At 44.7% G+C, this 14,020-nt stretch overlaps 2 protein-coding genes and 2 non-coding genes across 4 annotated transcripts; all 4 read right to left on the reverse strand.

Annotated features, from left to right (window-relative positions):
- Positions 1-273: 273 nt before the first annotated feature.
- On the reverse strand, positions 274-2,540 carry LOC113883395 (olfactory receptor 1F1-like). The gene is made up of 2 exons (XM_027527066.1): positions 2,466-2,540; positions 274-1,221 (listed from the first exon to the last, which is right to left on the reverse strand). Exons 1-2 carry the CDS (start codon positions 2,538-2,540, stop codon positions 274-276), a joined length of 1,023 nt encoding a protein of 340 aa, XP_027382867.1.
- A 313-nt stretch (positions 2,541-2,853) lies between these two features.
- LOC113884043 lies at positions 2,854-2,961 on the reverse strand. Its single transcript, XR_003508796.1, has one exon. It is a non-coding gene; the product is annotated as a U6 spliceosomal RNA (small nuclear RNA).
- A 4,461-nt stretch (positions 2,962-7,422) lies between these two features.
- Positions 7,423-9,702, reverse strand: LOC113883396 (olfactory receptor 1F1-like). Its single transcript, XM_027527067.1, has 2 exons — positions 9,628-9,702; positions 7,423-8,388 (listed from the first exon to the last, which is right to left on the reverse strand). Exons 1-2 carry the CDS (start codon positions 9,700-9,702, stop codon positions 7,423-7,425), a joined length of 1,041 nt encoding a protein of 346 aa, XP_027382868.1.
- A 316-nt stretch (positions 9,703-10,018) lies between these two features.
- LOC113884044 lies at positions 10,019-10,126 on the reverse strand. The gene has a single exon (XR_003508797.1). It is a non-coding gene; the product is annotated as a U6 spliceosomal RNA (small nuclear RNA).
- Positions 10,127-14,020: the final 3,894 nt, after the last annotated feature.

The following is a 14,020-nucleotide window of genomic DNA, read 5'->3' on the forward strand; positions in this document are numbered from 1 at the left end:
AGGGAAATGCAAAAATATTTGTTATGTGTAACTTTTAAAAGTGATCACTTAGAAATGAAAACGACCTTTTGGCAAAGTAATTTAAAATACAGTAACTAGAAATAAATGCAATTACCTGTTTAAAGCGTTGTACTTAAGTCCCAGGTCATTGATAAGTATCTGCTGAGAGTATTTCTTTATTCTGAGTTCTTTGTAGACACTGACAGATTGCTACATTTCAGGGAATTGGCAAAGATTTACACAACTGCCAATGAAAGATCTATGGTACCATCATCAAGAAGAGCATGTTTTCCTGCCAATCACTTTTTGCAAGGCCCCTTTCAAGTCCCTGTTCCTCAGGCTGTAGATGAAAGGATTCAGCATGGGGGTCACCACCGTGTACATCACAGTAGCTACAGTGTCCATCTCAGAAGAATGTGAGGATGAAGGGTTGAAATACACAGCAATGATGGTGCCATAGAAGAGGGAAACCACAGCCAGGTGGGAGCCACAGGTGGAGAAGGCTTTCCATCTCCCCTTTGTGGATGGGATCCTCAGGACAGCACAGGTGATGCGGACATATGAAGCCAGGATGCAAACGAACGGGGTGATCATGATCAGGGCACCCTCAGACAGAATCATCACCTCATTGAGGTGTGTGTCAGAGCAGGAGAGTTTGAGGAGGGGGGTCATATCACAGAAGAAGTGGGGGATGGCATTGTCTGCACAGAAGGAGAGTCGAGCCATCAGCAGGGTGTGCAAGAGCATATCCAGAATGGCAGTGACCCACGACCCAGTGACCAGCAGGGCACAGAGCTGGGGGGTCATCTTCGCTGAATAGTGTAAGGGGTGGCATACAGCCACAAAGCGGTCATAGGCCATTACAGCCAGGAGGAAATTGTCCATGTCCACGAACATGAAAACAAAGTACATCTGCGTGAGACACCCAGAGAAAGAGATGGTCTGTCTCCCGAGTATGTGGTTGGCCAGCACCTTGGGGACAGTGGTGGAGGAGAAGCAGATGTCCACGAAAGACAGGTTGAAGAGGAAGAAGTACATGGGGATGTGCAGGCGGGAGTCCACGCTGATGGCTAGGAGGATGAGCAGGTTTCCCAGGACGGTGGCCAGGTACATGGTGAGGAAGAGCAGGAAGAGGAGCTGCTGCTGCTGGGGCTGCCTGGAGAGCCCCAGGAGGAGGAACTCAGAGACACTCGACTGGTTTGCCCCTCTCCTAAGCTGAATCTGGGTGAAGAGACAACAGTGAAATCAGAAACCCAGACAAGGAAGGTCAATAACTGCGAAATCGGGCTCCAGGCAGGATCACATTTGCAAATCAGTTTACAGATTTGCTACTCCCGTTGTGCTCACCCCACCTACGCTCCTGATCTCCAACACTCAGTTCTGATGTTTTCCCCACTGGACTCACTGATTCTTATGTTATTAGAATCCCATGGACAGAGGACCTGTAGGGCTACAGTCTATGGGGTTGCAAAGAGTCAGACACGACTGAGCACCTAAAACTTTAGCCCTCGTGTGGCTGCTTTGGGGAATGACAGTCTTTGCTGACTGGTCTGGAAGAGCCCTGAATAGAACAACCAACTGCTTGTTTAGTAGCAAGGCCGTGTTCAACTCTTTGCGATTCCATGGACTATCACTCACCAGGCTCCTCCATCCATGGAATTCTCTAGGCAAGAATACTTAAGTGGGTTGCCATTTCCTCCTCCAGGGGATCTTTCCTGAACCAGGGATCCAACCTGCATTGGCAGGCATTGCCAGGCAGATTCTTTACCACTGAGGCACCAGGGAAGCCGATGAACAATCAGCTGATGGTGTATTATTATCTTGAAAATACCATTGCTTTCTCCCCTGTGCTTTATTGAGGATTTAGTGAGGCATAACTGACGAAATTTTTATTTAAAAAATCTGAAAACGGGCAAGCTTCTACACAGCATGACTCTTTGACTATATGCTGCTGCTGCTGCTGCTAAGTCACTTCAGTCATGTCTGACTCTGTGCAACCCCATAGATGGCAGCCCACTAGGCTCCCCAGTCCCTGGGATTCTCCAGGCAAGAATACTGGAGTGGGTTGCCATTTCCTTCTCCAATGCATGAAAGTGAAAAGTGAAAGTGAAGTCGCTCAGTCATGTCTGACTCTTCGCAACCCCATGGATTTCAGTCTACCAGGCTCCTCTGTGCATCGGATTTTCCAGGCAAGAGTACTGGAGTGGGGTGCCATTGCATTCTCCCTTTGAGTATATAGTCTCTGCTTAAATACTCCAGTTCTTCCCCTACCCACCTAACTCATACATGGCTCTTAAAGAAACAAGAGGAACGGTTGATCATTACTGGGTTCATCTTGAGTGACACCTGATGGACTCACGACCTCCTGCTACTAACTTCCTGTATCTGGAAGACATGGCAGAGGAGGTTCCTTTAAAGATTTCCTGTCTTAATAGATATCAGTGTCTTCACTGCTGTATTCTTACCTGGGGGAGGTTGGTGCTTATTGCCATCAAGCGTTCTTCATGTCTGGATAAGTGGTCATCAGTGCTTCTATCCATTTCGAGGACCAGAATGTCTTAGAAACACAGACAGGTCCTGTGAGTGGGGAGCAGGGTTCATGGTCCTAGTCCCCTGTACAGGAATAATATTTGGGGCAATCACAGAGCAGGTGTTTGCAAGAACTTCACAACCATTGGGACCAAATTCCCTAAGAGCCTCATTAGAGAGAAGAACAAGGATTTCATAACTGAGTCTCTCCATCTACGGGCACAGGCCCAGATCAGCCAGGTCCCAGTTTGAGGTCTCAGGAAATTTTGTCTGGGATTTATCGCCATAGTGCTGTCTTCATTTCTTTTTTTTTTTTCCCCCAGAAAAAATATGGAACGCTTCACGAATTTGCGTGTCATCCTTGCGCAGGGGCCATGCTAATCTGTCTTCTTTCTAGTATCTTCAAGTTTTGACCCAAGAGTGACATCTAAACCTTAGACAATATTTTTTACCATCATCGTGTGGTACAAAGAGGCCAAAAAGTAGGCAGGACAATTATTTATGCAGTGGCATTGTCTTTAAAAAAATGAACATACCTTACTTTATTTTAAAAATAATGTTACATATGTATTAATTGCTGGCCCTGCTTGGTCTTCGTTGCTGTGTGGGCTTTCTTCTAGCCGCAGCAAGTGGGGGCCACTCTCTAGTTGTGGTGTGCAGCTCCTCACTGCGGCGGCTTCTCTCATTGCAGAGCATGAGCTCTAGAGCAGAGGCTCAGTAGTCACGGTGCACAGGCTTAGTTGCTCCACAGAATGTGGGATCTTCCCAGACCAGGGATCACACTGTGTCTCCTTCATTGGCAGGCAGATTCTTTACTACTGAACCACCAGGGAAGCCCCATACCTTACTTTAAAAATACTTTTTTTTTTGCCAAAAAAGTGCTAACCGTTATCTGAATCTTGAGAGAGCCAGAATCTTTTGCAGTAGTAACATCGAAGATTACTGATTATATGTCACTATAAAACTATCATAATAATGAAAAAGTTTCACATATTGCAAGAATTACCAAAATAGGACAGAGACAGAAAGTGAGCAAATGTTTCTGGGGAGAAGGCACCAAGAGACTTGTTTGACACAGAGTTGCCACCAACTTTCAATTTGCTCAAAAAAAAAAATGCAGTAACTATGTAGCAAAATAGAATGAAGCTCGCCTGTGTTACTCCCAGCAGGGGCAGGAGCCAGAGTGCCTGCATTTACACCAGTTCCTAAGCCCCGATTCTCAGAGAATGATGTGATAAGGACAAGTACCACCTGCACACACAATGCATGTGTCACAGGAGAGGATTCCTCAGCTTAAGAAATCAGATCTTGTCACTGGGGATAAGCCTGGCTGAACTTTGCCCGAAAAGAATACATTTATTATACTGCTGCTGCTAAGTCACTTCAGTCGTGTCCAACTCTGTGCGACCCCATAGGTGGCAGCCCACCAGGCTCCCCTGTCCCTGGAACTCTCCAGGCAAGAACACTGGAGTGGGTTGCCATTTCCTTCTCCAATGCAGGAAAGTGAATGAAAGTGAAGTCGCTCAGTCGTGTCCGACCCTCAGCGACCCCATGGACTGCAGCCCACCAGGCTCCTCCATCCATGGGATTCTCCAGGCAGGAGTACTAGAGTGGGGTGCCATTGCCTACACTGGATGGTGAAAAATCTGCCCTTTGCTCTGGAAAGACACACTGTTTCTATCTTCCAGTGCTGTTCATTATAGAAACATCCTTGAACAAATGGTCTAGAACAAAAGAAGTGAATGTCTCTGGTCACAAAATGTGCAGAAAAGCAATAAACACATGGAGAACTGTGTCTTACAAAGCATGTATTAATTTTATACTTGTGTTTTTTTAAATAAATGTATTTATTTATTTTTGACTGAACTGGGTCTTCGTTGCTGCACGGGGACTTTCTCTGGCTGTGGGGAGCTACTCCCTAGTTGCGAGGGCTTCTCATTGCCATGGCTTCTCTTGTTTCAGAGTCTGGGCTCCAGAGTGCAGGCATCAGTGGTTGTGGCAACAGGCTTAGTTGCCCCGAGGAAGGTGTGGAATCTTCCTGGACCAGGGATGGAACCCATGTTCTCTGCATTGGCAGGTGGATTTTTAACCGCTGGACTACCAGGGAAGTCTGTTTCCTTTATTTGTAGCCGGGAATGGGAGATGGAAACATTCATCAGTGCCTATTCTTTCTAAGTATAGAATTATATTCTAATTTTCTCTAGTGTACTAGAAGCTTAAAAACAAAAAGACACTGACACAGGGAAAGAACCCTTCATCAAGTCAACTATTTTAGAAAGTCTGAGAGAATGAATGAACACAAGCTGAAAGGAAGTAGAGATGTGATTTTAATATTAACTAAAGCCTGCTTTAAGATGAAAAAGGATTAAAGAGGATAAAGATCTTTCAGTTCCTAACAGATACAATCTATGATGAATGTATAACATTCGTGAAGCTCCATGCCCTCCATAACCCAGCATCAAATCAAAAGGTAAAATCTATTAATATACAGAGAGAAAATAGTTGAAATGTTTATTACTTTACAGATCAATCAACATCCAAATATTGTAGAGAAAATAGTTAAAATGTTCACTACTTTACAAATCAATCAATATCCAAATATTATCATCTTCATATACACTTATGTGAATCCTGATTCACAGATACAGCTATGATGTAGAAGAAACCTGATTGAAGTCCATTCCACATAAAAAAGACCCCAAGGATCCAGCAGGATTCTCAAAGGTGGAAGGGTAAATCTGAGCTGGGTGTTCACGGGCAGAGCTGGTTTGACACAATGGAGTTGGGAGCCCCCATGCATGGAGCCACCATGGAGCAGAGTCAGAATTTTATGGAGGATAAAATAAACTTGACCTCCAATAGCTGTGACCCGAGGCCAGAGGTGGACCCCAAAGGGATGTGAGCCACGAGCATCAATGCTGCAGCAAAACAGGCCTCCGGGAGATCAAACAAGATCAAGGTTCAGTAGCTACACTGGGTTCTAGCAACTCACACAATCATGGCCTTGGGTGGGTCCAACTTCCGGTTCTTTCTCTCCACCTGGCAGCAGAAAGCAAGACTGACTGATTCCTTTGAGTGAATTTCTGAGATGCTCTGACACCAAGAGAAAGGTACTGGACTTTCTGACAGTTTTATCAGGTGGGGTGGGACAGAAATAATGAAGAAATAAAGGAATGATGACCTTAATTTTTACTCCAAGTTCGGGCAATAGGTATGTAGGCTAACTGTGACACTAAAGAACACAAAGATGTCTACACCAGGAAGTGTACAGCTGTGTTATTTATAGCACAGAGACAGTTTAAGTTGTCCAGAGTCAAGGAATAAATAAATTGCATCCACGAGTGGATAAAATATTATACGACCATTAAAATCAAATTTCTAAGACTTTTACTGAGATGGGAAGAAGGAGGTGGAAAATGAGAACACAAATGAGAAAACTGCAGCCAACTTCTCTAAAGCTATATTTATGTGTAACACTGAAGTTATCTTGGAGCAGCAAATTTACAAGTTATTTTGATCTTCTTGGTGATTTTTTTAATGTTCCATGTAGGTATTACCAGTAAGTAACAAAAGTGATTTTTAAATGGGGAAAATTTCAAACTCCTTCTCAAGCAAGAATGTTCAAATTAAAAGTTAAGGCAAGGATTTCCCTGGTGATTTAGGGGTAAAGAACTTGCCTTCCAATGTGGGAGATACGGGTTCCATCCCTGGTTGGGGAACTAAGATGGTATATGCCTCTCAATGAAGACACAGCACAGCCAAAATAGATAAAAGTTTAGGCGACATTCATTCATCCTTTTTTTTTTTTTTTTTTTTCCCTTTCAGCTAGATCTTTGCCTTTGGTCTAAGAGCAGTGCCAGACACTAGGGAATAAAGTGAATAGCATGTGAATTTGGGTATGGACTGTCTCATAATATGTGGGAAATCCTTGTGGAGGGGAAGAATAAGCCAAAGAAAAAAACAGAGCTCGAGAATCAGAAGGGCTCGTGGAGGACGAGGTGGCATTTGACTTGGTTTGAAGGTTGTGGCAGAGGGTTGCTAGCCAGGGAGGAAAGCAAGGGACGTGGGTCCCGGCAGAAGGAAGAGCAAACGTTGATTTGGATTCCTAGTATCAAAAATTGCCCGGATGACCCCGCCCCCTGAGATCAGACAGCCAATCAGGATGCTCACAGGGGGTTTCCGTATTCTGCGCCGCTTCGCCTCTCCAAGCTCTGAACCAAAAGTCCACCTGAGCCTCTGAGTCTCACCTGAAATATTACTATCGACTTTAGTCCTCATATTTCTTTCACTCGGTTGTTTCTTTATCTGCGTCTCATAACTACTCTTGTGAGCGTTTTTGTGACCCAGTCTTGATGACTCACCATGACAGAGAGCACATAAGATGATGGAGACCAGTGATTCGTCATCCTGACTGCACAGTAGAATCGCGAGATTTCTAAAATCTCAGTGTTGGGGCCCCACTTCCAGAGATTCTGATCTATTTGGTCTGTGCTGGGACCTGGACATCAGTGGGTGGGCCGTAACTTCCAGGTGACTTTAATGTTCAAAAATATGTGGAACCTGTATCTTTCTAAACATACCACTTAAAAAGAAAAATTGGATGTGGTTGTAAAATAATTCAAAAGTTAGTCATTAAAAAAAAAAAACACGTCTCTTTACTTGGTAGATGCAGCAGGGTTATAGATGAATTAGGTCCACAAATAAATAATGATTGTCTTCTACATGCCCCTCAGTTCAGTTCAGTCGCTCAGTCGTGTCCGACTCTTTGCGACCCCATGAATTGCAGCACGCCAGGCCTCCCTGTCCATCAACGTTTCCTTCCAGACTGCCCTTGGCAAAACGGCTCAACAGCTACTTAGTTACTAAGAAAATAAATCTGCATGGGGAGGAGGCTCAGTTTTGATTGTCTCCTGAGACAGAAAACATTTTCCTGCCAACCACTTTTCCAAGAGCCCTTTTCAAGTCTCTGTTCCTCAGGCTGTAGATGAAAGGATTCAGCATGGGGGTCACCACCGTGTACATCACAGTAGCTACAGTGTCCTTCTCCGACGAGTGGGAGGACAAAGGGTTGAAATACACAGCAATGATGGTGCCATAGAAGAGGGAAACCATAGCCAGGTGGGAGCCACAGGTAGAGAAGGCTTTCCATCTCCCCTTTGTGGATGGGATCCTCAGGACAGCACAGGTGATGCGGACATATGAAGCCAGGATGCAAACGAACGGGGTGATCATGATCAGGGCACCCTCAGTCAGAATCATCACCTCACTGAGGTGTGTGTCAGAGCAGGAGAGTTTGAGGAGGGGGGTCACATCACAGAAGAAGTGGGGGATGGCATTGTCTGCACAGAAGGAGAGTCGTGCCATCAGCAGGGTGTGCAACAGAGCATTCAAGCTGGCAGTGACCCACGATCCAGTGACCAGCAGGGCACAGAGCTGGGGGGTCATCTTTGCTGAATAGTGTAAGGGGTGGCATACAGCCACAAAGCGGTCATAGGCCATCACAGCCAGGAGGAAATTGTCCATGTCAGCAAACTCAAAGAGAAAATACATCTGCATGAGGCAGCCAGAGAAGGAAATGGTCTGTCTCCCGAGTATGTGGTTGGCCAGCACTTTGGGGACAGTGGTGGAGGAGAAGCAGATGTCCACAAAAGACAGGTTGCAGAGGAAGAAGTACATGGGGATGTGCAGGCGGGAGTCCACGCTGATGGCTAGGAGGATGAGCAGGTTTCCCAGAACGGTGGCCAGGTACATGGTGAGGAAGAGCAGGAAGAGGAGCTGCTGCTCCTGGGGCTGCCTGGAGAGCCCCAGGAGGAGGAACTCAGAGACACTCGACTGGTTTGCCCCTCTCCTAAGCTGAATCTAGGTGAATAGACAACAGCGAAATCAGAAACCCAGACAAGGAAGGTCAATAGCTGCGAAATCGGGCTCCAGGCAGGATCACATTTGCAAATCAGTTTATAGATTTGCTGCTCCCATTGTGCACCCCACATACGCTCCTGATCTCCAACACTCAGTTCTGATGTTTTCCCTATTGGACTTACTGATTCTTATGTTATTAGAATCCCATGGACAGAGGAGCCTGTAGGGCTACAGTCTATGGGGTCGCAAAGTCAGAGACGACTGAGTGCCTAAAACTTTAACCCTTGTGTGGCTGCTTTGGGGAATGACAGTCTTTGCTGACTGGTCTGGAAGAGCCCTGAATAGAACAACCAACTGCTTGTTTAGTCTCGAGGCAGTGTCCAACTCTTTGTGATTCCATGGACTATCGCTCACCAGGCTCCTCCATCCATGGAATTCTCTAGGCAAGAATAATTAAGTGGGTTGCCATTTCTTTCTCCAGGGGATCTTTCCTGAACCAGGGATCCAACCTGCATTGGCAGGCATTGCCAGGCAGATTCTTTACCACTGAGGCACCAGGGAAGCTGATGAACAATCAGCTGATGGTGTATTATTATCTTGAAAATACCATTGCTTTCTCCCCTGTACTTTATTGAGGATTTATTGAGGCATAACTGACGAAATTTTTATTTAAAAAATCTGAAAAACAGGCAAGCTTCTACACAGCATGACTCTTTGACTATATGCTGCTTCTGCTGCTAAGTCACTTCAGTCGGGTCCGACTCTGTGTGACCCCATAGATGGCAGCCCACCAGGCTCCCCCGTCCCTGGGATTCTCCAGGCAAGAATACTGGAGTGGGTTGCCATTTCCTTCTCCAATGCATGAAGGTGAAAAGTGAAAGTGAAGTCGCTCAGTCATGTCTGACTCTTCGTGACCCCATGTACTGCAGCCTATCAGGCTCCTCTGTGCAAGGGGTTTTCCAGGCAAAAGTACTGGAGTGGGGTGCCATTGCATTCTCCCTTTGAGTATATAGTCTCTGCTTAAATACTCCAGTTCTTCCCCTACCCACCTAACTCATACATGGCTCTTAAAGAAACAAGAGGAACGGTTGATCATTACTGGGTTCATCTTGAGTGACACCTGATGGACTCATGACCTCCTGCTACTAACTTCCTGTATCTGGAAGACATGGCAGAGGAGGTTCCTTTAAAGATTTCCTGTCTTAATAGATATCAGTGTCTTCACTGCTGTATTCTTACCTGGGGGAGGTTGGTGCTTATTGCCATCAAGCGTTCTTCATGTCTGGATAAGTGGTCATCAGTGCTTCTATCCATTTCGAGGACCAGAATGTCTTAGAAACACAGACAGGTCCTGTGAGTGGGGAGCAGGGTTCATGGTCCTAGTCCCCTGTACAGGAATAATATTTGGGGCAATCACAGAGCAGGTGTTTGCAAGAACTTCACAACCATTGGGACCAAATTCCCTAAGAGCCTCATTAGAGAGAAGAACAAGGATTTCATAACTGAGTCTCTCCATCTACGGGCACAGGCCCAGATCAGCCAGGTCCCAGTTTGAGGTCTCAGGAAATTTTGTCTGGGATTTATCGCCATAGTGCTGTCTTCATTTCTTTTTTTTTTTTTTTTCCCCAGAAAAAATATGGAACGCTTCACGAATTTGCGTGTCATCCTTGCTCAGGGGCCATGCTAATCTGTCTTCTTTCTAGTATCTTCAAGTTTTGACCCAAGAGTGACATCTAAACCTTAGACAATATTTTTTACCATCATCGTGTGGTACAAAGAGGCCAAAAAGTAGGCAAGACAATTATTTATGCAGTGGCATTGTCTTTAAAAAAATGAACATACCTTACTTTATTTTAAAAATAATGTTACATATGTATTAATTGTTGGCCCTGCTTGGTCTTCGTTGCTGTGTGGGCTTTCTTCTAGCCGCAGCAAGTGGGGGCCACTCTCTAGTTGTGGTGTGCAGCTCCTCACTGCGGCGGCTTCTCTCATTGCAGAGCATGAGCTCTAGAGCAGAGGCTCAGTAGTCGCGGTGCACAGGCTTAGTTGCTCCACAGAATGTGGGATCTTCCCAGACCAGGGATCACACTGTGTCTCCTTCATTGGCAGGCAGATTCTTTACCACTGAACCACCAGGGAAGCCCCATACCTTACTTTAAAAATACTTTTTTTTTTGCCAAAAAAGTGCTAACCGTTATCTGAGTCTTGAGAGAGCCAGAATCTCTTGCAGTAGTAACATCGAAGATTACTGATTATATGTCACTATAAAACTATCATAATAATGAAAAAGTTTCACATATTGCAAGAATTACCAAAATAGGACAGAGACAGAAAGTGAGCAAATGTTTCTGGGGAGAAGGCACCAAGAGACTTGTTTGACACAGAGTTGCCACCAACTTTCAATTTGCTCAAAAAAAAAAATGCAGTAACTATGTAGCAAAATAGAATGAAGCACGCCTGTGTTACTCCCAGCAGGGGCAGGAGCCAGAGTGCCTGCATTTACACCAGTTCCTAAGCCCCAATTCTCAGAGAATGTGATAAGGACAAGTACCACCTGCACACACAATGCATGTGTCACAGGAGAGGATTCCTCAGCTTAAGAAATCAGATCTTGTCACTGGGGATAAGCCTGGCTGAACTTTGCCTGAAAAGAATACATTTATTATACTGCTGCTGCTAAGTCACTTCAGTCGTGTCCAACTCTGTGCGACCCCATAGGTGGCAGCCCACCAGGCTCCCCTGTCCCTGGAACTCTCCAGGCAAGAACACTGGAGTGGGTTGCCATTTCCTTCTCCAATGCAGGAAAGTGAATGAAAGTGAAGTCGCTCAGTCGTGTCCGACCCTCAGCGACCCCATGGACTGCAGCCCACCAGGCTCCTCCATCCATGGGATTCTCCAGGCAGGAGTACTAGAGTGGGGTGCCATTGCCTACACTGGATAGTGAAAAATCTGCCCTTTGCTCTGGAAAGACACACTGTTTCTATCTTCCAGTGCTGTTCATTATAGAAACATCCTTGAAGAAATGGTCTAGAACAAAAGAAGTGAATGTCTCTGGTCACAAAATGTGCAGAAAAGCAATAAACACATGGAGAACTGTGTCTTACAAAGCACGCATTAATTTTATACTCGTGATTTTTTTTTAATAAATGTATTTATTTATTTTTGACTGAACTGGGTCTTCGTTGCTGCACGGGGATTTTCTCTGGCTGTGGAGAGCAGGAGATACTCCCTAGTTTCGAGGGCTTCTCATTGCCATGGCTTCTCTTGTTTCAGAGTCTGGGCTCCAGAGTGCAGGCATCAGTGGTTGTGGCAACAGGCTTAGTTGCCCCGAGGAAGGTGTGGAATCTTCCTGGACCAGGGATGGAACCCATGTTCTCTGCATTGGCAGGTGGATTTTTAGCCGCTGGACTACCAGGGAAGTCTGTTTCCTTTATTTGTAGCCGGGAATGGGAGATGGAAACATTCATCAGTGACTATTCTTTCTAAGTATAGAATTATATTCTAATTTTCTCTAGTGTACTAGAAGCTTAAAAACAAAAAGACACTGACACAGGGAAAGAACCCTTCATCAAGTCAACTATTTTAGAAAGTCTGAGAGAATGAATGAACACAAGCTGAAAGGAAGTAGAGATGTGATTTTAATATTAACTAAAGCCTGCTTTAAGATGAAAAAGGATTAAAGAGGATAAAGATCTTTCAGTTCCTAACAGATACAATCTATGATGAATGTATAACATTCGTGAAGCTCCATGCCCTCCATAACCCAGCATCAAATCAAAAGGTAAAATCTATTAATATACAGAGAGAAAATAGTTGAAATGTTTATTACTTTACAGATCAATCAACATCCAAATATTGTAGAGAAAATAGTTAAAATGTTCACTACTTTACAAATCAATCAATATCCAAATATTATCATCTTCATATACACTTATGTGAATCCTGATTCACAGATACAGCTATGATGTAGAAGAAACCTGATTGAAGTCCATTACATATAAAAAAAGACCCCAAGGATCCAGCAGGAATCTCAAAGGTGGAAGGGTAAATCTGAGCTGAGTGTTCATGGGCAGAGCTGGTTTGACACAATGGAGTTGGGAGCCCCCATGCATGGAGCCACCATGGAGCAGAGTCAGAATTTTATGGAGGATAAAATAAACTTGACCTCCAATAGCTGTGACCCGAGGCCAGAGGTGGACCCCCAAAGGGATGTGAGCCACGAGCATCAATGCTGCAGCAAAACAGGCCTCCGGGAGATCAAACAAGATCAAGGTTCAGTAGCTACACTGGGTTCTAGCAACTCACACAATCATGGCCTTGGGTGGGTCCAACTTCCAGTTCTCTCTCTCCACCTGGCAGCAGAAAGCAAGACTGACTGACTCCTTTGAGTGAATTTCTGAGATGCTCTGACACCAAGAGAAAGGTACTGGACTTTCTGACAGTTTTATCAGGTGGGGTGGGACAGAAATAATGAAGAAATAAAGGAATGATGACCTTAATTTTTACTCCAAGTTCGGGCAATAGGTATGTAGGCTAACTGTGACACTAAGGAACACAAAGATGTCTACACCAGGAAGTGTACAGCTATGTTATTTATAGCACAGAGACACTTTAAGTTGTCCAGAGTCAAGGAATAAATAAATTGCATCCATGAGTGGATAAAATATTATATGGCCATTAAAATCAAATTTCTAAGACTTTTACTGAGATGGGAAGAAGGAGGTGGAAAATGAGAACACAAATGGGAAAAGTGCAGCCAACTTTTCTAAAGCTATGCTAACTCACTTCAGTCGTGTCTGACTCTGTGTGACCTCATGGACGGCAGCCCACCAGGCTTCTCCATCCGTGGGATTCTCCAGGCAAGAACACTGGAGTGGGTTGCCATTTCCTTCTCCAATACATGAAAGTGGAAAGTGAAAGTGAACTTGCTCAGTCGTGTCTGACTCTTAGCGACCCCATGGACTGCAGCCTACCAGGCTCCTCCGTCCATGGGATTTTCCAAGCAACAGTACTGGAGTGGGGTGCCATTGCCTTCTCCCATGTGTAATACTGAAGTTATCTTGGAGCAGCAAATTTACAAGTTATTTTGATCTTCTTCTTAATGATTTTTTTAATGTTCCATAGTATGTAGGTATTACCTGTCAAGTAACAAGTGATTTTTAAATGAGGCAAATTTTAAACTCCTTCTCAAGCAAGAATGTTCAAATTAAAAGTTAAGGCGAGGATTTCCCTGGTGATATACTGGTAAAGAACTTGCCTTCCAATGTGGGAGATGCGGGTTCCATCCCTGGTTGGGGAACTAAGATGGTATATACCTCTGGGTAACACAGCCCCTTCACTGCAATGAAGACCCAGCACAGCCAAAATAGATAAAAGTTTAGGCGACATTCATTCATCCTTTTTTTTATTTTTCTTTCAGCTAGATCTGAGTATTGCCTTTGGTCTAAGAGCAGTGCCAGACACTAGGGAATAAAGTGAATAGCATGTGAATTTGGGTATGGACTGTCTCATAATATGTGGGAAATCCTTGTGGAGGGGAAGAATAAACCAAAGGAAAAAACAGAGCTCGAGAATCAGAAGGGCTCGTGGAGGACGAGGTGGCATTTGACTTGGTTTGAAGGTGTGGCGGAGG

The sequence above is a fragment of the Bos indicus x Bos taurus genome, chromosome 25 (genome assembly GCF_003369695.1).
Source record: "Bos indicus x Bos taurus breed Angus x Brahman F1 hybrid chromosome 25, Bos_hybrid_MaternalHap_v2.0, whole genome shotgun sequence".
In the NCBI taxonomy this organism is placed as follows: domain Eukaryota; kingdom Metazoa; phylum Chordata; class Mammalia; order Artiodactyla; family Bovidae; genus Bos; species Bos indicus x Bos taurus.

Coding starts and splice junctions, on each gene's coding strand:
- LOC113883395 (XM_027527066.1), bottom strand. CDS start 2,540: ATGGATAGAAGCACTGATGACCACTTATCCAGACATGAAGAACGCTTG. Junction 1,222..2,465: donor TAAGCACCAACCTCCCCCAG/GTAAGAATACAG, acceptor CTCTTCACCCAG/ATTCAGCTTAGGAGAGGGGC.
- LOC113883396 (XM_027527067.1), bottom strand. CDS start 9,702: ATGGATAGAAGCACTGATGACCACTTATCCAGACATGAAGAACGCTTG. Junction 8,389..9,627: donor TAAGCACCAACCTCCCCCAG/GTAAGAATACAG, acceptor CTATTCACCTAG/ATTCAGCTTAGGAGAGGGGC.